The 22,632-nt window shown below is 39.3% G+C and overlaps 3 protein-coding genes across 12 annotated transcripts in view; all 3 read right to left on the bottom strand.

Annotated features, from left to right (window-relative positions):
- Positions 1–6,687, bottom strand: part of myo1g (myosin IG) — a 42,933-nt gene extending 36,246 nt beyond the window's left edge. Inside the window, exons 1-2 of one of the 4 annotated variants that reach the window (XM_081612405.1) lie at positions 6,533–6,687; positions 3,496–3,596 (exon numbers count right to left, since the gene is read on the bottom strand). In XM_081612405.1, the coding sequence (XP_081468531.1) occupies positions 3,496–3,596; positions 6,533–6,550 (119 nt within the window). In that variant the 5' untranslated portion in view covers positions 6,551–6,687. Of the gene's footprint in view, positions 1–510; positions 584–852; positions 959–3,495; positions 3,883–6,532 lie in introns of those variants that run through there. The other 3 variants (XM_081612406.1, XM_081612407.1, XM_081612408.1) reach the window with 3 other exon arrangements.
- A 71-nt stretch (positions 6,688–6,758) lies between these two features.
- On the bottom strand, positions 6,759–10,401 carry rbm43 (RNA binding motif protein 43). Its single transcript, XM_008422918.2, has 2 exons — positions 10,122–10,401; positions 6,759–8,611 (listed from the first exon to the last, which is right to left on the bottom strand). The coding sequence occupies exon 2, from the start codon at positions 8,609–8,611 to the stop codon at positions 7,571–7,573; it is 1,041 nt and encodes a 346-aa protein (XP_008421140.1). The 5' UTR covers positions 10,122–10,401; the 3' UTR covers positions 6,759–7,570.
- A 1,239-nt stretch (positions 10,402–11,640) lies between these two features.
- Positions 11,641–22,506, bottom strand: LOC103473005 (uncharacterized). 7 transcript variants are annotated; one of them, XM_081612107.1, is made up of 20 exons: positions 22,206–22,506; positions 20,886–21,014; positions 20,143–20,247; positions 19,958–20,059; positions 19,625–19,831; positions 19,101–19,307; positions 18,922–18,990; positions 18,477–18,590; positions 18,268–18,393; positions 16,926–17,132; positions 16,023–16,133; positions 15,838–15,939; positions 14,995–15,102; positions 14,786–14,911; positions 14,546–14,695; positions 14,144–14,263; positions 13,964–14,065; positions 13,767–13,892; positions 12,437–12,595; positions 11,641–12,365 (listed from the first exon to the last, which is right to left on the bottom strand). In XM_081612107.1, exons 1-20 carry the CDS (start codon positions 22,273–22,275, stop codon positions 12,310–12,312), a joined length of 2,496 nt encoding a protein of 831 aa, XP_081468233.1. In that variant the 5' UTR covers positions 22,276–22,506; the 3' UTR covers positions 11,641–12,309. The 7 variants fall into 7 exon arrangements, with proteins under 7 accessions (XP_081468233.1, XP_081468232.1, XP_081468231.1 ...); XM_081612106.1 differs by having other exon boundaries at positions 16,023–16,157; positions 18,477–18,584; positions 22,206–22,503; XM_081612105.1 differs by having other exon boundaries at positions 16,023–16,157; positions 22,206–22,494.
- Positions 22,507–22,632: the final 126 nt, after the last annotated feature.

Below are 22,632 nucleotides of genomic sequence, written 5' to 3'. Positions count from 1 at the left end.
AAAACAATTTACTTTTAGGAGTATATTTAACTACAATGTACTTTTTCCTTTAATTTCAGTAATTTTATTATAAAGTATCTCTACTCTTACCTGAGTAAAAGTTTGGGCACTTTGCCACCTCTGACAGTCATGAACTAATTAAGCCGTTAAATTAAGTTAACTGAGGTTTAGACTCAAATTCAGCCAAAACAGTACAAAAAGTACAAACATTTTTCATTTAAGATAAAAAAAAAAAAATCTGTCGGTAAATCTGTTCTACCCAAAAAGTCTCGTTACAGTTTTAGCTTTACCTGATTCAAATTATTTAAAATAAAAAATATGTTTTAGGTACATTTTGGAGTTCAATTATTAATCAACTGATATATATATATATATATATATATATATGTGTGTGTGTGTGTGTGTTGAAACCATCACCATGTCGTAACAGTCTATTATGAGACAGATAATCTGAGAAAATATGGATCTCCTCCCTGAGATTACCGCCTGAAGGAATGAACCGCTACCCACCCATCATCCTCGCGTACTCGCTGCTAAACGTGCTAACAGGAAAACCGTTTATCCGCCATATACGGTGTAGCCTTATTTATGGCAGGCCTGGCCTGCCATAAATAAGAACCATAAATGCTGCTGCTTCTTCTTTTTTTCTGGCGGTTTGTAAACAACGTTTAGATGTGCATTACCGCCATCTGCTGGACCGGGGTGTGGATCAGAATGCTAAATATATTGGCTATCCTAGCATTGATCTATGCTAGCATAGCCATTTTAACTAACCCCAAACAAGAAAAGTTTGGCCTGATTTAACTTCAGACAGTGAGAAAAAACCATCTCTCCTCATGAACAGCGACACACCTGCTGGTTTCCCTCAAACATTCATTTTCTCCGTGGCTTCGGTCCCACCGCCCACGCTCTAGAGAACATCACACACCTTGATGTCATGCAAAGATGACAGGAAGTGACACAAGTATTTGTACACCAGTGACAGGAAACGAAAGCCACGGTGTGAAGAGAGTCACAGCTCACTGTGGGTTTGTTGAGCTGTGAGGAACAAACTACGAATAAACCACCAATGGCACAATATCTGACTTTTCTGCTGCTCTGCTAACTCTGCAGGCTGAAACGGAGCTTAATTAGCTAAATTCATTCAAAAAGCCAAAATATCTGCGAGAAATTTGAGGAAGTACTGATGCATTTCTGACAAACGGTGTGATTATTAAAGCTTCCGGTATCTGAACATTGTTCCAGTGAACTGATGATGAAATAAATCATCATGTTTTCATGCTGAGAAATACATTTTTTTTTAAATAGTTGAACCAAACTGCGATATTTTAGATTTATCTGTCATGCTGTGATATTTTTAAGCAGATATAACAGTTTTTTTTCTTATGAAATACTTGCTTTGAGTTGCCTCTAATATTGCTGATATATTTTAAAGTTTTAAAATTATTTTTTTTACATATTTTCCACAAGTTTTTTTCCCATGCAGTAAGTGAAATAAACTGCAAATGGAGCAAATACTTTTTATAGATATGAAGGAATTATTTACTTAAAACAAGCTCCTAAACCTAAATGTTGCTGAAAAGCTACATGAAAGTTAGTTTTGTCTTATTTTGAGTGTAAAAATACTTGTTAAGATTTTGAGTTTTTATAGTTTTGGGTGAATTTTATTTAGGGGAATCAGAGAAACACTTGAAAACTGTGTTTTAAAACTACATGTTATTATTTTTCCACTTGGAAAATAAAGCAAGGTTGTGTTGGTCTGTCTTATAAACGACCAACAGGTCAGTAAATAACATGTTAGGGGTGAACGTAACAGGGCAAAGTAATGGCACAAAGTGTTAAGTCCCAGTTGTAAAGCTACATTTGAACTAAACATCAATACTTCACAGATCATCTGGTCAACAAACAGGGGAATAACCCTGAGGAAGGAAGAACACCATGGAGAACCGACCAATGCAGAAACCAGAACCAAAATCATTCTGAAAATGAAAGAAATCTGGAAAAATATAATGACAAAATAACCAAAATCTCCCAGATTCCAACACAGAGTAAAAGTCGGTTTCAAACTCTGATTATTTTCCTCCACTCTTCTTCTGTTCAGTGATAAAACTGCACCATGAACAGAAAACACTGGAAAATCCTGACTGTTTTTCCCAGTTTGTTCATTTTGCCGCTCATCCTGACCAGAACTACCCGGCAGAACCCAGGAGAACCCGGCCGCCTCTTCAGAACAGACACTGCTGGGTTAAAGGGAGGATTCCAGCAGCAGTCAGTCTTGCAGCGGCTCTAAAGAGGCATCTGACTGAAGACAGCTGCAGTATAAAAGTCTAATGACCATCACATGCTAGCAGCTCAGTGTGCTAGCAGCTCAGTGTGCTAGCAGCTCAGTGTGTGTGCAGCGGAGACGATATCCCACAGTAACAGGTCCTGGATGTCGACATCAGCTGTTAGCTAGCTCTGCTAATCCACGCTGTTTGCTTTTGCCACTCCTCTTTAAATCCGTCTGGCTGTTTGGTTAAAAAGTTGGGCAGAGATGTTAGAGGAGAGGATAAGATCCTGCAGTTCCTTTGACTGACGTAATGCAGGTAAAACTCTGCCTGGGTGAATTTTTGAGGCTCATCCATTTTGTTTCCCAAAGACTTCCTGTTTCCTGTTGTGACGGATGGAAGAGAAGCTGTCAACTTCCTGTCTGCATCCATTCAGCCTCATTTTCAACTGCTCAAAGTCGTAGTTTAGTCGCTACTCAAGTTTTTGAGATGCTAATCAGCAGCTCCCGGCTGTGAAAACAATAACTTGTTGCCATGGTTACGCATCACAGCAACTGGTTGGAAATGGGAGCAAAAATCCATCCAGCTGAAGAGTTTAACCAAAAAACATGATGCTGCCACCTCGAGCGGCACTAGTAAAGAACAGGGGTGTCCAAACTGCGGCCCGGGGGCCATTTGTGGCCCTCTGACAGATACCTGTAAGCATCCCGGTTGATGCTTTTTCACGTTTTAGTGCCAATTGTTTTACAGATAAATAACGTCTTCTTAATTTGGTCTAGAATATCTGCTTTATTATTATTTTGTTACAAAAATAACAAACTTTATGGTTTAAAATGGCTCCTCTGAAGCTAACAGAGGGGTAAATTTAGAGTTTAGGTATTATTGGATGTTATTAATTTGGCAAAAGAATGAATTAAAACAAAATAAGTGAAAATTTTCATCAAACTATAATTTCATAGCCTGTTTAAAGTGGGTAAAGTAACCAAATGAAGGTTTCCAGGTACGCTAACAATATCCATTCAGAGGCTTCAGCTGAGAGGTGAAGATTGACAAACGGAGCGGGAAACAAGAAGCAGACGTCACTCAGACTCTGACAAAAACCCAGAAATGACTCTCAGGCCTCCAGCTGTGTCCGTAAGACCAGCAGGTTTGATCATTTTACCTTAAAAATAGAGAAATCATTTTAATTTCAGAGTCAGGAGTCACCGCTGACACCTGACGTCCTCACCTCAGCTTCAGGTTCTCCATGAACTGCTCCATCGTCACCTCATCCAGCAGCACGAAGTCCGACTTCCCAAACTCCAGCCCCTCCAGCTCCGCCATCCCGGCCTGCGCTCCTCAAACACACCAGGAGAAACACACACACACACACAGAGAGAGAGAGAGAGAGGGGGAAACTCAGGGAGAGGCAGCAAGAGAGCTGCTTCGAGGAAGCAGAAAGAGAAGTGAGTTTGACTTGTGGGTCCCGGCTGGGGCGGCTGTAGGCGTGGCGTCAGACTGTCTGAACGCTGCGCGGCTGCGGCCTGCAGGCTGCAACACGTCACGCTGTCAGGCAGCAACGCAGCGAGAGCTGCAGTCTGGCTACAAACTCTCTCATCCTCCTCCGACTCGCTTCCTGTCAAACCTTCACTCAAACTCCCACAAACTCAAACCGATGAGTTTCATCCAGAGAAACCAGAGATTAAACCCAACTAACCACATTTACCTTCTGAACAAATGTACTTTGAGGAGTATTTTTTACTTTGCTGTACTTTTATTATCAAGTATCTCTACTCTGACTTGTGTAAAATTTCTGAATTTTCTACCCACTGAATGGAAACCAAACATGTTTTAACCAAAAATTCACCAAACACAGACACACACCAGCTTTTCTTTAAGTTTTATATGGAAAAAAACTGATTTGGAAACATTTTCATGTTTTTTTTTATTTGTTACTTATATGAATAATTGTATTTTTCATCCTTAAAATAACAACATTTCCTCTTTGCTTTTACTGATTGTGTGATTTTTATTTTGATCAGGTACTCTGCACTTTTTACCAAATACGTTTTTACTCTTATTTGAGTGATTTATTGGACGGCCACTTTTTACTTTTGAGTATAAATACGTTGAATTTTTGCTCCAGAAGTGTGTGAGTCAGAGCAGAACCGGGCTGGGCAGGTTCTGATGCCACAGATACGGTTTCTCATGACCAGAAAGGAAATGTTAATCTAGGCAGGTTCATTCTTTACAAGAACTGGTAGGTCAGAGTTCGAGTCAAACCACGAAAAATTCAACCCGCCAGCATTTATTCTCACATTAAACCATTAGAAACGTTTCTGTTTTAGCTCAAGACCAAAGTTATTATAAAATAATACAATAAGTTAATTTCTACTGATTTCAAGCATTTATTGGAATCACGTTTAATTTGTACGACTTGACTCAGTCAGCTTCTTTTCTTTATTTCTTTTTTTGTTTCCAAATTAAATTTATAAAAAATATTAATTTGGGTCAGTCAGATTTAATATTTTAAGAATTAATTAATACTTTTTAACAAAAAGTTAGGATGAATATCCTTATTTAGCTTCACTCAAGAAACTAAATAAGAAACTTTGAGCACAGCATGTCCAGCATGTGTGGGGTCTGCAGAGCTGCTAGCTGCCTTTCCATTGTGAGCCTGGCGATTCTCCCCGGTGGTTTCTGTCTGAAACCAACATGATCTACAAACAAATCATGTTTTCATTTTCTAAAGTGGATTTTATTGGAAAATTAAAACTTAAAGAAATAAAACAAGATTTCCAGTTTCAGTTTTTCTCTGGTCCCAAGCCTTCGGTTATTTGGCAACGGAGGAAACCTGATAAAAACATCGAGAGGATGAAGTTCATCCCTTCACAGATGAAGTGATTATGAGTCTGAGCTCCAGTTTATCTCCTCTACGTCTCGGCCGAGTCTTTGCAGGTCCAACGTGTCTCTGCAGTTCGTTCCCATCTCTTCAAGCCCAGACAGGAGCGATGCTGCGAGTGACTCAGATCTGGGTTTTTCCAGGGTCGAGCTTTTAAAGAGGAGAACTTCAGATTAAACCGGATTCGGGCAAAAATCTGACAGTTTGACCGTCAGATGATCCTGGGAGGAGAATATTTATCTACTGGGGAGGCACCGCGGACCCTTCAGCTCCAAATATGAACTAAAATGTGTCAGAAACACTTTTTAACAGGAGGAAAGTTAGACTGCAGCGCCCTCTGGTGGGTACAAGAGGACATGCATGTTGAAGTATTTACAAAATTATACAAAAACATTATTAAAGTATGTTTTATTATAGAAAGCATCGGAAATCTAGGATTAATCAGGTAATATTGGTTTGAGTTAAATGGATTACGTCAATAAAAATACTGTTTAAGCGATAAACCAAATATTCTGGAAGTTTTGAAAAGTTTAACTTGTATTTTTCAGGAAAATATTCAGAAAGTTTCAAGAGGGTAGTCTGTCTTTTCCAGGAATGTTTCAGCAAATTAAGCAATTTTTAACCAAAGAATAACCTGTGACTGAAAATTAAGCACTGAAATCTTCACTTTGTTCAGCATTTATATATATATATAAACAATCATTTTTAGTGAAATTAAACCACATTTTCGGTGTGAATGAATGGCTAGACCACAAAAAAAATAGATCAGTTTTCCCAAATCTCCGGTTATGTGTGGATTAGGATTAAGAAAGAAGACCGAACAGCTAACAGCTGAACCATTCAGACGCTTCAAATATCGAATTTATTTTCACCTAAAATAATCCAAACTGAAAACTGGGCTGGATCCAATCAGAACTGGGTCGTTCGGGATGCTGTGAAAACATCGGATATCGGTAACATAAAATCGGATTTGGGTCGGATTCGCTCGCTGTGCAGCCAGGAAACAGATGGAGGTAAACTTAGAGAATTAAAAAGAAAAAAATGGAAAAGCCTAAAAGAAACTAAACACAAAGGAATGAAGAAATATGGGAAGACACTAGTGACAATAACTGTTTATGGCAAGACCTTAATGACAATAATAAACAACCCAGAAATGACCCGTGAAATGTTGCAAATATGGTAAAAACGTAATAAAACGATTATAAAAAGATGAAAATGTCTCTTCTGCGTGATGCAGGCTGAACTTTTGGCTCAGATTAGTCAGACTTGCTGTGAATCAGACAAACTGAAGCGGTTCAGTTTGTCTGACTTCTGAACCGCCCCGAGTTCTGCTGACTCAGACGAACCGAACCTGAACGGTTCTGACAGACTGAAGGACACCTACCGTCTCCGCAGCGTCCATCTCGTTCCCGGCGATTCGCGGCGCTCCTCTGGAACCAGACGTGCTTTCAGTGAAACGAGCGGCCGTTGTGTAACCTCAGCTGCCTTTCAGATCCTCCATTCAAACTTCCTCTGGGTCGCTTCCTCTTCCCGCTTCCCCGCCTGGCGCTCCGTCCACGTCACCGAGTCACACTCAGGTGTTGCAGCAACATTAACGACGTCAGAGGCAATCAGAGGAAATCTGTTTTATTTCACAGCAGCTCCTTCCATCAGTGTTTTACAGTCTCAGTGTTTTAAACCAGGTTAGTGCAAATATTCCGCTACGAAACAACAGAAATGACAAAGATCTTCAAACTTTATGCGAATAAATTCCTTCGTTTCGTTAAAACTCTCCTTTATCCTGGGCTGTTGTTGGATTTGTGCTTTTGATTTAAAATAGATTCAAGAAATTCTAAATAAGTTTTAGAAAAAATCATTTAGGGCTGAAACGATTAATCGGTTAATCACGATTAATCATAATTAATCAAATACTTAAATTATGATAAACTAATTTAGCAATTCATTAAACATTAACTAGAGTTAAAAAGGACTTTTTCTGAAACAACAACAGAGTCAGAGCAGAAATGAAGCCAAAACTAAACAAAAAACTTGTATAAATTTTGCATTTAAGATGAAAAACCTTCTCCTTTCACCCAGAACTAAAGTAGTTTTAGCTTCACCTGGTTCTGAAAAAAGAATTTCATTAGTTGTTTATTTGCATCTTTTAATGAATTTCTTATGTTGTATGAAAAAGATAAAAAGTTTGTGCATTTTGTTTATCCGATTAATCGTTAGAATAATCGATTACTAAAATAATAGTTAGTTGCATCCCTAAAATTATTTTAAAAACTGATCAAACTTTGATTCCTGCAGTTTAATCTCAGCTACATTAATTTAATGTCTTATTGCAGCGAGTTTCAGGATATTTAAGATCATAATTAATCCTGAAATGTGAATTGGGATCATTTCAGTGCAAGGTTGATTAATCGATTTGTAGAAATGATTATTTGTCCTTTTTTTTCTTTTTTTTAAACACAGTTGTTACAGCTTTTTTCACAGTCTGAATTATTCCGCCTCTGTTTCGGCCTTCTGCAGTCTGGACATGGTTGTGTTTTCTTCCGTGTTTTTCTTCTTCCTGTTTTGCGCGGGACTCCGACAGGCTTCGTCCTGTTGGCGCTTCCTGTCCGCTGCCCCTCCTTGAGGAAAACTCCCCGCCAGCCGCTGGACTCCTCTGACTCCTGGTTGGCACCGATCGGCTCCTCTCTCTCCTGGGCCGATCGGCCGGCCGTCCTCTGGCTCCTGATTGGTCGACTGGGCCCCCCTGAAGGCTCTGCTTCAGGTCGTAACTCTCTTTGGACGGGCCGACCAGGTGGAGTCTGTCGTTCTTCTCAAGCACCAGAACTGAATTCAAGGACTTGTTCTTTTCTCGGATTCTGCCGAGAAGGTGTTTTCCGTCGGCGCTGAGGTCCGACAGAAGGACTTCCTGGGTCCGGAGGGTTCTGCGCAGCCCGTCCAGGAGGTGCTGCAGGTTTCCGGACACCGACCCGGAGTCTGGACCCTGCAGGGTGATGATGGTGTTTTCTTCCTCTGCCTTCACGTCATGTTGGACATCTTGCCGGGTCAGGATGTCGTCCAGCTGCTGCTTCCTGAACAGCTTGGCGTACATGTAGACATCAGAGTCGATCATAATCACCGCGCCTGGAGTCCGATAATCCGGCGCCTGGCGCTTTGGACCGGAGGAGGTTCTGGGCCCCAGAGAGGCAGAACGTCTCTGTATGGAACCTGGATCTGCGTTATTCCGGCTGTGCTTTGAAATCGCTCCGGAGGAAGCGGACGGCAGATCCGAGGAGGAGCGCGGCGTCGCCTCAGTGAGCCGCTCCAAACGGGCCTTCACTGCTTCGAGGTTATGGAACAAACCCGCTACCCGGACCCGACCTCGGTCCAGATCCGTCACCTTAAAGCCGTACGACTGGAGGAGCCGCCGGGCCTCCCGCTCATCCTGGAACCGGTCGATGAGAACCGTGGCCTCCACCGGGAAATCCATCTACAGAAACAAACAAAACAACATTTAACGACGTTCATGGCTGCAACTAACGATTAGTTTAACGATCAATTATCCTGACGATTGATTGACTATCCTATAGATTAATCGCTTGTGCATTTGATTATTTTTTGTTTATTATTCTCCCGATTAATTGATTATTCTAATGATAAAACGATTATGCTATTGAGTATTCTGATGACTGATTATTCTATTGATTATTGATGATTAATCCATTATCGTAATGACTGACTATCCTGATGCTTAATTATGCTGATTGTCCCTGTGATTAATTCATTATTCTACTGATTATTTTGACAATTAATCGAATATTGCTTTGTTATTCTGAATATTAAATAACTACTCTAGTAATTATTCTGATGATTAATCGATTAAGAAAATGTCATTCTGCTGATTTTTCTTTCAACCACATAAGGCTTTTACTGAAAGATACAAATACATAAAAAGATTTAAATAAATAATTAAATTCCTTTTTTAAAAACATAAAATAAACATTTTATTGCAGTAACAGCATTTTAGTGAATGCTCGACCATTTGTAGCAGAAGATGCATTAATACGAGGTGAAATGTTTACAAACATGCAGAGTATACACAAAAAACTTTTTTTGGCTGGGCGCCCCATCCCAAAAGAGCATGTTGCCCTGGGTTACTGCCCCATAAGACCCATCTAAAGTTTAACTCAGGGAAAATAAACTGAGTGGTTCCCTCCCAGCTGCAATCCTGGAGATAATTAAGAAACTTTGGTCCTGCTTCGTCACGTTGTTCTGGTTCTGCAGGACAACTTTTCATTTTCTCAGAGCTGAAATCTATAAATTAATGGCAGCGATCAGATAAATCTGATCACTTTTCAATGAATCTGCTGATAAAAACTGCAGGGAAAACAGTCGGATCAGGATGTGATCTGGGAATTTTGTCCCACTTGGAACCCCGTATTAATTTAATTTCCACCACTTTTGGTGCAGAAGTTTCTATATCTGTGGTTTTTCTTAAAGCCTAACCTTCACACACACACACACACACACACACACACACACACACACACACACACACACACACACACACACACACACACACACACACCTGAACAAACGGAGGTGATCACGTGACCAGGTAATTAATCCCTGCAGAAGCAGAGATAATAACTTGCTTTTCACTCTCAGCTTCTGTTTTCTGACTTTTCTCATCTTTTATACCAACATCTTTTGTTTATTTCCTTCAGTTTGAACGAGTCAACAAAAGTGAAACTTCCTGTCAGCTGTGTGTGTGTTTGGCTCTTTCTGGACCAAAACTCAGAAACCGACCAACAAGAACCTTAAATATAGGAATTAAAAATGTTATGTATATCTATAGACACAATGGGAAATAAAAAAATTTCCCACAGACGTGACAAACAGACCGTGATGTTATTTATTCCTGTGTAATTCAGTCTGGTGGCTAGCAGCTTTAGCATTCAGACTGAGAGCTAAAAACATCTGGAGAAGCTGAAACTTACTGTAAATTTGACTTCTCTTTACTTCATTGCTCCAGTCCTGGGCGACTTGACAGTGGGACGAAACCGAAACCGCTGACGTCATATCCGATCCAGACCAGTTCGACCACAAAGCCAAAACCAGCAGCGTGAAATGCGGACGTGGTTTCAGAGCGGAAACAGACCTCACTTCTCAAATCCACGGAGAGGAAAACATGAAGTAAACTAAATCCTACACTAAACAACGATTTAAGTTCCCTACATGTCTTTAAAGTTAAAACCTAATACTTAAAAATAATAAAATTTACTTATTTTCCTTAAATATATATATATATATATATATATATATATATATATATATATATATATATATATATATATATTTATTTATTTTTTTTATTTATTTATTTTTTTTTATGGATTAAAAAGACAAAAATCGTGAATTCCAAGCTGCGCCGCTAGGGGTCACTACATCCCACATTATTACGTCTAACTGCTCAGTATCTGGACACTGACCCCCCAAAACAAATATTTTACACATATTTACAGGCTAATTTCACTCAAATATTTAATTTCATGCTTATGTTCGTAATAGTTTAATTCTTGCTTTTTTTTATATCTCCTCTCTGAAAAATAATTGTAATGAATTTCTGATCCCTTATTGATATTTAAGGATCTAATTAATACAGGGGTCCCCAAACTTTTTCCTGTGAGGGCCACATAGGATGGGGGGGGGGAGAGGGGGGGGGGTTGAAGGTTGAGACTGTTCAGCGGGAGGGGGGTGGGGGGGCGGAGGAGGGATGCGCGTTTCTCGATTGATTTTTACCCAGAAAGCACAAGGGCAAAAACCGTTAGTGAAACGGTCACTGGGACTGACTAGTATATATTGAGAAAGTAACTTTAATATATGAATTCCTCATATATAGGCTCGTTTTGAAGTATAAGTTGCTACTTACAGGCATTGCTTCGGAAAAAAATCGACCTGTTCATAACAACTGTTCAACTGTACTGATTAAATAACATAAAAGTCCAACAGATGGCAGCAATGCGCCCATAGTTTACAGGACACACCTCCTGCTAAAGAGCCCCCTGGTGGTTGAACCGGGGGGTTTATACCACATATAAACCGGAAAATACAATATATGAAAAAAAAATCTGAATCTGGTATTGTTCAAGGGGCCGGACCAAACGTGGAGGTGGGCCGGATCCGGCCCGCGGGCCGTAGTTTGGGACCACTGATTTAATAGTTCAACAAAAAAAAAATTTGTAAAATATTTCAATTTTTTTTTGTGCAAATTAGTAAATTCTGGATTTTTTTTCTCCGTCCAAAATTAAGCCAGTGATTAGTGTAAATGTGTGGCAGCAGTGGAACATCAATTATTTGACTTAATAAATAAAAGCACAAATAGACAATTCAAGTCAACATTAAGACCAATCAAACAATGAGTGCGTCTCGTTTTCATAACACTGCAGTAGCATTTATCTCTAAAGATCATTCCAAATATTTTTTAAATTCTTGTAATTGAAAATTAATAAAGACTCATTTTCAAATAATGTAGCAAATTTTAATATTAACATACATAAAACCTGCACATTTGAACGTCAAGGAACACACCACTAGGTATATTTTAAACATGAAACATTTTTCTTAAACGGGACAAATATTATAGCATACCTCAGGAGATTATTGTGAAAAAAAAAAGAAAAACAAAGTTATAATTTCCAACAATATCATCATTTCTCCTCCAAAAAGGAGAGAAAACCCATTTTTACCCCATTTACACCCAAAACATCACATAATTCAGTAACTCTCACTGCCAGAGTTCTTTCAAAGTATAAAAAAATGCTTTAGAAATCCAATTTCCTTCCCTAAACTTGAAATATTTTGGGAAACATTTTTTATAGGAGGTGGTTAAATAATTTTATTATGACACTAAAGGAGGGATTCCACCTAATTTTCTACTGATATAAAATGAAAATCCTAAAACTAGGTGTGTGTACCTGCATGCAGAGTGGACGACGACTCACAACACGATTAAAAACATTTTCTAAAAACCAGAGGAACTTCAGGCAAACAGCCACAAATAAGACAAAAAAAAATCATTTCAGGAACCTGGAAAAGTTGATCCCCAACCTAAAAACGTGAAACAAAATGTATAAAAGCCTACAGATGAATTCAGGAGTAACTAGTTTTAAAGGAAAGTTTTGTCTCTTATTCCTCCTCAGAGGATTTTTCTGCTGTCGACTTTTCTTCGGTCTCTTCTTCTTCTGTGGAGAAAAGAACCAAACCGTTAGCGCCCTCGTTAGCTCGCTGCAGGTTTAACGGCGTGAAGATTCACCTGTTGTGGGTTTGGCGGCGGCGGCGGCGGCGGCGGCTGCAGCGGACTCTTTGTCTTCACCGTCACACCTCTGCAGAGCGACTTTCACCTTTCTGGTCACTTCTGTGTGTTTGGCTGTTCGGATCGCAGCCTCCTCGTCTGAAATGCTGCTCGGCACGTCTGAAACAAAAACACCACGATGACCAGGAAGCTACAAACTCCAGGTCTGTTAGCTACAAACGGTTTTTCTTTACACACATTGGAGTGCCACATGGTCGAGTGCTCGGGCCTAAAACTTTATTTACCTGAAATACCTGAGCTACCTCTGTAGCCGTGTGGGCTTCCAACCCTGCTAAATTCTCCTGCTACTCTCTACTTGGCATTATTGGTTGTTATTTCAGCTTCTAGCTTTATTCTCTGCTGTTCCTCTATAGAAAGTACACCTGGTTCCTTCTTTCCCTCAGCCGGTGGCCGCTCATGCTGATCTGGAGCCGCTGGAGGATTCTTCTGCAGCTGTCCCTCTCCACTGTCACCGCGTGCTTTCTCAGGACGAGGAAAAGTCACGATTCAGTTCAACCTGCTGCTTTCTAACTGACCTAAACTGTGGTGTCAGAAAAATGTGGCTCAGTTTGATCACATGGTGTGCAGATTTATTCAAAACGTGTTTTCTGGAACAATTTTAGTGACAAATAAAATATTTTTAATAAAACATTAAAAACATGAAACTGTTTCTGAAGCTGAAATAAAGTGAAAAAAAAATTTGAGCAAAAAAAAAAAAAAACACAACTGGAAAAAAAAGAGTTGAAGCCTTAAAAAAATGTTTGAAAATGAAGAAAGCGTAGGAAACACAAAAACTGAAAATAAAAAATATATTAAAAAAAGATTAAAACCGAAAAGAACTAAAAATATGATTTGCAAGTGGAAAAAAATATTTTAAACCTTAAAAAAACAAAGCATATGAAAAAATGCAAAACAAAAAAAAGTAGGAAGAAAAATTAACAAAACAAAATATTTAAAACCGAAGAATAGATTTGAAAGTGCAAAAAACATTTGAAGCTAAAAAAAAAAGATTTCAAACAAAAACAAAAAAAAATCGATCAAATTGATTCAAAATCTTTTTCAGATCCAATTTGATTTTGAATGAAAATTATGGCTCCAATTTAGCTCCATAAAATTGTGCCATTTTTATTAGGCTTCATGTACAAAACTAAAAGTGTTTTATTAAATGACGTTCTTACTGGTGACTGAAGCTGGACGTTTCCAGCCTTTGGTGCCACATTTTGTCTTAAAATCTGGGAAAATTTCCAGCGTCAGTAAAATAAAAGCTGCAACAGTGAAACTCCGTTTTTACCTTTCCACGTTTTCTGCTTCTGATTCCTCCGTTTCCGGGTCGAAGCTTTTGTTCTGCTCTTTGTTCTCTGGTTGGAGCGATTCGCCGCAGCTTCGTCATCTGAGCTGTCGTCGTCATCCCAGTTTCCTGCCAGGAAAAAGCAGCAAACGTTAAACGAGTGATTGGCAGCGATCAGCCTGCATCTGCTGCTGCAGAACCTGAGGCCTTCTTCGTCGGTCTTCCTCGCAGCCTCTTGCTCTTCGTGGATTCCTGACTCGGTTTCCGTCGGGGAGAGCCGTCGTCTTCGGAAGACGAAGCATCTAAAAAAAAAAAAAATCAAACCGGCAGCTTAGCGGCTGAACTGATCGCAGAGGGAATCGCACCGGCAACCGGATCACCTTTTAGGGATTTTTGTTTGGAAGCCGTCGCTCTCCTGGATGAGTCGTTTGTCGTCTTCTTCGTCACAAGCAGCTGCTCGTCATCAGAGCTGTGCTCACTCGACGTCTCGGCGTAGTTTACTTCAAAACAAGTTAAAATGAAGTGAATTTATTAGTTTAAATTGAGAGGGGAGCATTTTTAAAGTGATATTTAAAACTGAAAATAAAGATCTGAAACTGAAGAAAAAAAAGATTTAAAATAAAAAAACAGGAAAAGAGATTTGAGGCTGACAAAAAGATTTGAAAAAAGATAAAATATTGAAACAAAAAAGATCTGAAACTGAAAAAGAAAAAGATTTGAAGCTGAATTTGATAGTTTAAATTAGGAAGAGAACATTTTTGGAAAGGCAGATTTGGGCTCACCGCTCCTCCTGGAGGCGTTCCTCTTGGATTTCACAACCGGAGAGGATTTAGAGAACAGCTGGACGGGTTTCCTCTTCCTCTTCGCAGGAAGTTCCTGAGCAACTTTGCTTAACGGCTCGTCGTCGGAGCTTTCGTCGCGCTCTGACGGCGCTGTGGAGAAAATAAAACAACCGCTGCGTTTCATCTCCTCTTTATTCACCAGGATGAGAAAATAACCAGGAAGATGGAAAGTAATCCCACCTTTCTGCTTCCTGCCCGCTGGTTTCTTCTTCCTCCCTGGAGTTTGTTTCTTCTTCGCTGACCTGGCTGGAGGTTTGGATGTTTTCACCTGATGATCGTAGTCAGAGTCATCATCTGCGTTTGAATCTGAGGAAACAAAAGAAACATAAATATTCACAGCGGCTTCAGAGAGCTGAGCTGCAGAAACACCAGGATGTGTGAAGGATCACCAGAGTTTCTGTCCTCTGATTGGTCGGACTTGGGAGGAGAAGTTTCCTTTTTGTCTTTCGCTGCTGGTTTCTTCTTCTTGGTCAGCGGCTCGTCGTCGTCGGAGGCGTCTGGAGGATTCAGAGGAAAATCAGAATCTATGCTGTCAAAATAAAACCACAAAATAAAACTGAAACAAATTAAAACTAAAAAAACGATTTGAAACAAAAAAAACTTTAAAGTGGAAAAAAATTGTGAAACTGAAAAAAAAAATCTTAAAAAGAATTTAAACTGAAAAAATTATTTAAAACATAAAAGAATTAAAACCAAAATAAAAGATTTGGAGCTGAAATAAAGTAAAAGAAAGAAAAAAAAGACTTGAAACTGTCAAAAAGATTTGAACATTAAAGATTTTAAAGTGATAAAAAAAACCTGAGATTGCCAAAAAAAAGATTTGGAACTGGAAAAAACATCTGAAACTTAAAAAATAATTAAAACTGAAAAGATTTGAAACTGAAATCATCTAAAGCTGAAAAAATGTAAACAACAACAAGAAAGATTTAAAACAAACAAACAAAACATTTGACAAAAAAAGACTCCATAGAAGCGTAATCCCAGTGGATGCTGATCTGGTCTAGTCAAAGTCCAGTTTTTTGTGCGTGCGTACAAAAAAACTTTGCGGTGTGAAAATGTAAATATACACAAACTTTTCACAAAGTGCAAAAGTTTTAACTGCAGAAACGTAAAAGATCAATTCAGGAAATCACTGTGTTTCATAATGTAGCAGCAAAAAATGATTGGAAAACGTCCATCAGATGTAATTTATTCTAATTAGCGGCAGCAGCAGAAGAAGAAAGTACTTCCACCTTTCTTCTTCCTGCCTGCTGGTTTCTTCTTCGCTGATCTGCCTGGAGGTTTGGATGTTTTCACCTGAGGCTCGTAGTCAGAGTCGCCAGCTGCGTTTGAATCTGAGGAAACAAAAGAAACATAAATATTCACAGCGGCTTCAGAGAGCTGAGCTGCAGAAACACCAGGATGTGTGAAGGATCACCAGAGTTTCTGTCCTCTGATTGGTCGGATTTGGGAGGAGAAGTTTCCTTTTTGTCTTTCGCTGCTGGTTTCTTCTTCTTGGTCAGCGGCTCGTCGTCGTCGTTGGAAGCGTCTGGAGGATTCAGATTCAGAGAAACTGAAAAAAAAAAAAAGGATTTGAAACAAAAACCAAAACAAACTAAGTATTTGAACTGAAAAAAATGTTTAAAACTGAAAAAAAAACACATCAAAAAACAAAAATACCCCTAAAACTATAAAGAGACTTAAAACTGGAAAAAATGAAAATGAAACTATAAAAATTTAATTAAAATTAGAAACAAGAATGAAAACAAACAAAAAAAATCATTTGAAAGACAGGAACCTAGAGAAAAGCCTAGATGCTGATCTGGTCTAGTCAAAGTCCAGGCCACTTGTGGACTGAAATGCTTCATATATATAAACGCTGCTCACCAAATCGGCCTCGTTTCACCACATCACTCCAATCACAACAACTTCACCGACACATTCAGGAGTCAGTCTGAGATCCTGCCGTTTACATAGACGGCGGTTCACAACCTGCCCTCTCGTCTGCCTGATGTTCTGCCATCACCGCCCGCTCCCGCTGTTCTTCCTCCCATCAGCACCGTGGAGAAAAGATCCTCCTCCTCTTCCTCCTCACATCCGTAAAACTGACTCTGACCTTCACAACTCAAAACTCCACCGGTTCTAGTTAAACTTCTCACTTTAATTCTTAGTTATTTTCTGGTTTTGTGTTTTTATAGACTTTTTCTTTTACCGTCTCACATATTTTTACATAAAAATACAGAAGTAATGTAACAGCAAAAAGTGGTTGGAAAACCTCAATCAGAGGTAATTTATACTAATAAACATTTACAGCAGCAGCAGAAGAAGAAAGTAATCCCACCTTTCTTCTTCCTGCCTGCTGGTTTCTTCTTCGCTGATCTGGCTGAAGGTCTGGATGTTTTCACCGGAGGCTCGTTATCGGAGTCATCAGCCGACTTCCTGTCCTCTGAGGCGTCAGATTTTTGAGGAGGAGAAGTTTCCTTTTTGTCTTTTGCTGCTGGTTTCTTCTTCTCTTGTAGCCACTCGTCATCCGAGGAATCATCTGACGCTACGAGAAACGATTTGAAGATAGAAAACTTAAACAAAACCAAATTGAAGGAACTTTCAATGATTAAAAAGAATTATCTAAACACATTAGCACACTGTTAATTGCACTGTTCTTGTGTGAGGTATTCTCAGTGATTAAAGTAAAGATGTAATAGCCTAAAGGCAAAGTCTTCAACATGGAGGGAGTCATGAGATTTCTGATTAATCAGATATTTTATGTATATTTATTTTATTTCTAACCCATGTCTTTGAATGTACATTAACATGAATGCAACATTTAATAACATTTGTTTTGTTTTATTGATAATTTAACAATAAAAGTTCAGTTGAAAGTGTTGAATGGACGTGTAATACCTAGTTAGACCACAGGGTGGCAGTGCTTGTCGTGAGACGGTTGGTTGGGAAACATGAAGAAGTAAACAGTCCGTCATATTCTTCTTTGATTAAGGGTTGATAACGTCCATCAAGCATATATGATTCCCATGAAGATTTAATCATGCAAAATGTATTACAACACTAACTAGTCCCATGTAGGCCACGTTTTGGGAGTGAAATAACCGCTGTAACATGTTAGCTTTTCGGCGCTGGCATGTTAGCTTTCCCGCTAGCTTAGCAGCTAACATCTAGCCTAGCATTTTGGGTTGGTTCTGCCATATTTTAGGTTAATAGAGTCAGATTTAATGTAGTTAGAGCTGCAGGTTTATGTTTAAACGTTCCAGATCTTGTTTTAAAACTGCCCTAGTGTCACTGAGGAAAAACTACAAAACCTGTAATGTGTGATATGTTAGCTCTGCTAAATGGAAGATTTTCACAGAGAAATGCATTCAGTGAGCAAAAATAGCTTACATGCATTAAAAGTTCTATATTTTATGTAAAATAATAGTTTGTTCATGAAAGCTACTGTTGTATTCAGACATGTTTAAAATAAAAAAACAGAACATATTGTATGTACTGAGTGTAAGAAAATAATTGAACCAAAACAGATGCATCAATATGAATGTCAATAAGTAAACAAATAAAAAAATTTAAATGTAAAAATAAACTAATAAAAGAGGATTACGCTGCAGAGAAACCGTCCCAGACAGCTGCCAACATGGGAAGCAGCAGCAACAGAAGAAGATGGAAAGTAATCCCACCTTTCTTCTTCCTGCCCGCTGGTTTCTTCTTCCTCCCTGGGGTTTTCTTCTTCTTCACTGCTCTGGGTGAAGGTTTGGATGTTTTCACCTGAGGCTCGTAGTCAGAGTCATCATCTGCGTTTGAATCTGAGGAAACAAAAGAAAAATAAATATTGACAGCGGCCTCAGAGAGCTGAGCTGCAGAAACATGAGGATGTGTGAAGGATCACCAGAGTTTCTGTCCTCTGACTGGTCAGATTTGGGAGGAGAAGTTTCCTTTTTGTCTTTCGCTGCTGGTTTCTTCTTCTTGGTCAGCGGCTCGTCGTCGTCGGAGTCGTCTGAAGCTACGAGAAACGATTCAAACAGAATGTAGCTAAAGCACGGTGGTGGAGGAATCATGGCTTGCCACACACCTGAGCAGCTTGCAGTCACAAGCCATTACTTTTTAGTTTTCCTCTTGTTTTTTTGTCTTAAAGAGTTTAATAAAAATGTTTTTCTCCAGAAAGTCGCTCTACTGTTTGCAGCAGTAGCTTTGTGCCTTTAAGCAAACATGGCAGATATAACATGGCAGACATCCTCTGCTTCTTGCAAAATGAGTCAGAAAATAACCGTTTATTTTTCTAGTTTATTCTGGTGAACCACATTTCAAACGTCTGACTTTATCAGTTTTCTCACCTTTCTTCTTCCTGCCTGCTGGTTTCCTCTTCTCTTTTAGCGACTCGTTGTCTGAGGAGTCATCTGAAGCTAAAGAGAAAAATTAGTGAGGTTAGGTGGTGGAGGTATGATGCTTTGGGATTTTTTTAGCTCATAAAAACATGGCAGTGATCTGAAACAAGGTAGAAAAGTAATCCCACCTTTCTTCTTCCTGCCTGCTGGTTTCTTCTTCACTGATCTGGCTGAAGGTCTGCATGTTTTCACCGGAGGCTCGTTATCAGAGTCATCAGCCGACTTCCTGTCCTCTGAGGCGTCAGATTTGGGAGGAGGAGAAGTTTCCTTTTTGTCTTTTGCTGCTGGTTTCTTCTTCTCTTGTAGCGACTCGTCATCCGAGGAGTCATCTGAAGCTAAAGACAGAAGAAGTAGCACTAAAGAATCATCCATGAGGCACGGTGGTGGAGGAATGATCATGTGGACCTTTTAGCTGATAAACACAGGACGACGATCCGAAATGAAGAAGCAACAACAAACAGAAATCACAGCTTTCTTCTTCTGTTTTCTTTGGAGATGAAGAAAACAAAAGCGACGAAGAAACAAAAAGAAGTGAAGAAGAGAAGAGAAGAGAAAAACAAGCGAAGAAGAAACAAGAAAGTGTACAACAGGAAAGTGAAAAAGATGAAAGTGAAGAAGAAAGAGGGCAAAGAAGTAGAAGAGCTGATCCCACCTTTCTTCTTCCTGCCTGCTGGTTTCTTCTTCACTGATCTGGCTGAAGGTCTGGGTGTTTTCACCGGAGGCTCGTTATCGGAGTCATCAGCCGACTTCCTGTCCTCTGAGGCGTCAGATTTGGGAGGAGGAGAAGTTTCCTTTTTGTCTTTTGCTGCTGGTTTCTTCTTCTCTTGTAGAGACTCGTCATCTGAGGAATCATCTGAAGCTAAAGACAGAAGAAGTAGCACTAAAGAATCATCCGTGAGGCACGGTGGTGGAGGAATGATCATGTGGACTTTGTTATCAGGACAACGATCCGAAATGAAGCAGCGCCGACAGAACGTAATCCCACCTTTCTTCTTCCTCCCGACCGGTTTCTTCTTCGCTGCTCTGGCTGAAGGTTTGGATGTTTTCACCTGAGGCTCGTTATCGGAGTCGTCAGCTGCGTTGGAATCTGAGGAGAAAAAAAAGTTACATAAATATTCACACCGGCCTCCAGGAGCTGAGCTGCAGAAACGGGATGCGAGGCGAAGTCACCGGAGTTTCTGGCCTCTGAGGCGTCAGATCTGGCAGGAGAAGTTTCCTTTCTCTCCGTCGCTGCTGGTTTCTTTGGCGGCTCGTCGTCTGATGAATTATCCGAAGCTGGAAAACAATCCAACGTTAAAAAAATCCGAACTGAAACCTGTTCTCGTTAAAGCAGGGGTGTCCAAACTTTTTATCACATGGGCAAAAATCTAAAATATAGATATGAAAAATAAATACAGATATGGACAGATTCAACAGTAAAAAATAATAATAATGGAAAAATTTAAATAAAATCATGCAATTAAAGCTGTTTCATTTTGCTGTTTTTTTGTAATTGACTGTAGATCCAAAACTTAAAATAAATTTCATCTAGTTTTCAAACTTTTGGACTTTATTGAGCAAATTTATTCTGTGGTACGAAAATAATTTGAGTCACTTTCTTTCAAAATGCTTAAAATTTAGTACATTATGTACAGCAACTTTTCAGTAAAAGTCTCTACATATTTGTGGTTCTACGCATTATTAAAAATTGTTTATAAAAATACAAATACTCTACGTTGTGCTAAGCTGGTAATAATTTTACCCTGATTAAAAATAAACAGTTTGGGTCTCTATCTGAGATGTACAGGACAAAGTTGTATCATTCTTTAATCACATTTGGAGGACCCACAAAATCACTCGAACAGCCACATGTGGCCCCCGGGCCACACTTTGGACACCCCTGCCTGCTTTAAATAGTGTTCTGTCTGCGTCACCTCCGCTCTTCCTCGAGTTGGCGTTGCCTTGGGCGTTGTCACATGACTTCTTGTCGTCGCTATGCGGCCTCATGAGGAGCTTCGACAGCGGGACGAACTCCTCTTCATCAGAGCTGGAGCTTTCCTTCCCTGATTGGTTAACAAAAACAGGAAATTTACCGTTAATTCACATTACAATTATTAAAATAAAACTGTAGTACTCAAAAGTAAATCGTAATAAGTAAGAGTACCATCAAATTAGCTTTTTCTAATGGTTTGTTTGAAAACGATGCACAGAAATAGATCAATTTTTTTAGCAATTTTTTAATTTATTGAGACATTTGTTGCCAGCTTGTCGCATTAATCAATAAATCAGTTAATCACATGATAAATAATGTATTCCTGTGTTAATTTTTATTAGAATATAAAGTTTATAGATCTTTGACAATGTGTTCTTGCATTATTATGCCATTACCATTATATTATCATTTATCCTAAGAACTTCTGGGAAAATTTATTGTCCAGAAAAGGTGACAGAACTGTTGCAAATTAAATTCATAATCAAATTTGCTTTAATAAAGTCCATATTGATCCTAATTAAGCCTGTAATTATAACAAATATTTCTGGACGACATCTTGTTCCAGAAGTTAATGCAGTCAGCGACAATATTGTTATATAATATTGGCATAATAACCATAAAAGTTATCAAATGAAGCCAGTGGATCTGCTTCAATAGTTGTGACTTTATAACACCACACAGTGTCACTTATTTTTAAAAATCGGAAGGTCAGGCTTTTAAAAAATCAGTGATCGGCCTGAAAATTGCAATCAGTGCAACCTTATTTAAGAGTTGATTATATAATGTGGCAATAATTTACTGATTCATCCCAGTTAATCATGTGGGCTCGTTTCTAGTCTATAATTAGAAAAAACAAAGAATTTAATCAGGTTAAAGCAGAAATAGAGACTCTACGACACCATGACCCACAGCATTACTGGGCCAAGTCCTCTTTAGAGAGAATAAAAGCGGTTATAAATCTAAATGTACACTGGGTTTGGTTTGGATTGCAGCAAAATTTGCATTACATTTCGATAAAACAACACATTATTATTTTCAAATGCACGTCTGCAGAGTGTTTCAGCTCCAGTGTTGCGGTGATTTTACTAAAACAGCACATCAGTTCCTGGGAGGATGAATGGATGAATCTCATGAGAAACCAAGGGATTCACTCGACCTGAACATTATTTTCTGCACATCTGCAACCGCTTTGTTGGTGAGAGCAGCTAAGCGGAGTGATTTCCTCCCAGTTTGTGCTGTAGTAAGGAGTAGAAGCGGCTACCTGCAGATCGGTGGGCCACCATGCTGCTAGCAGTGCTGGAGTCCATCCTCACGGTCTGTCTCACTTTCATCACGGCAGGTTTTACCGCTTTTATCAAACCCCACCGCTCCCTGCGGTTCTCCACCGAGCAGCACACACGGCTACGGGCTCATGAAACCCCGAGGAAAAGGTTAAAACCCGCCAGCTCCCGCAGTATATACTACGTTAATCACTGCTTTGTTTTCTTCCGGTTCGCTCCAACAGAAAAAGGCGGGCGGCGGGTGTTGATGACGCGTCACTCGCTCGGTCTATCGTCGTCGCTTAGCAACAAAATCGAAGTTAAAACTGTGAAATTCAACTCAATTCAAAAAAAATACTTACTCATCTTAAAGGGAAATTTAATGTTTCAACTCATATTACCGAAATATCTTCAAAGAGTTGCTTTAGA

This window comes from Poecilia reticulata, chromosome 11 (assembly GCF_904066995.2).
Source record: "Poecilia reticulata chromosome 11, P_reticulata-male-v2, whole genome shotgun sequence".
Lineage (NCBI taxonomy): Eukaryota > Metazoa > Chordata > Actinopteri > Cyprinodontiformes > Poeciliidae > Poecilia > Poecilia reticulata.
Note: the sequence above shows the minus strand (reverse complement) of the source record. Positions and strands in the feature narration are given on the sequence as shown.

Bases quoted from the DNA above. Each gene is read 5' to 3' on its own strand.
- LOC103473005 (XM_081612105.1), bottom strand. From the start codon at position 22,275: ATGAAAGTGAGACAGACCGTGAGGATGGACTCCAGCACTGCTAGCAGC. The intron at 18,591-18,921 runs GTGAGAAAACTG...CGTTTCTCGTAG, and splicing joins AGCAGGCAGGAAGAAGAAAG to CTTCAGACGACTCCGACGAC. The intron at 13,893-13,963 runs GTTCTGCAGCAG...TTTTCCTGGCAG, and splicing joins ACCGACGAAGAAGGCCTCAG to GAAACTGGGATGACGACGAC.
- rbm43 (XM_008422918.2), bottom strand. From the start codon at position 8,611: ATGGATTTCCCGGTGGAGGCCACGGTTCTCATCGACCGGTTCCAGGAT.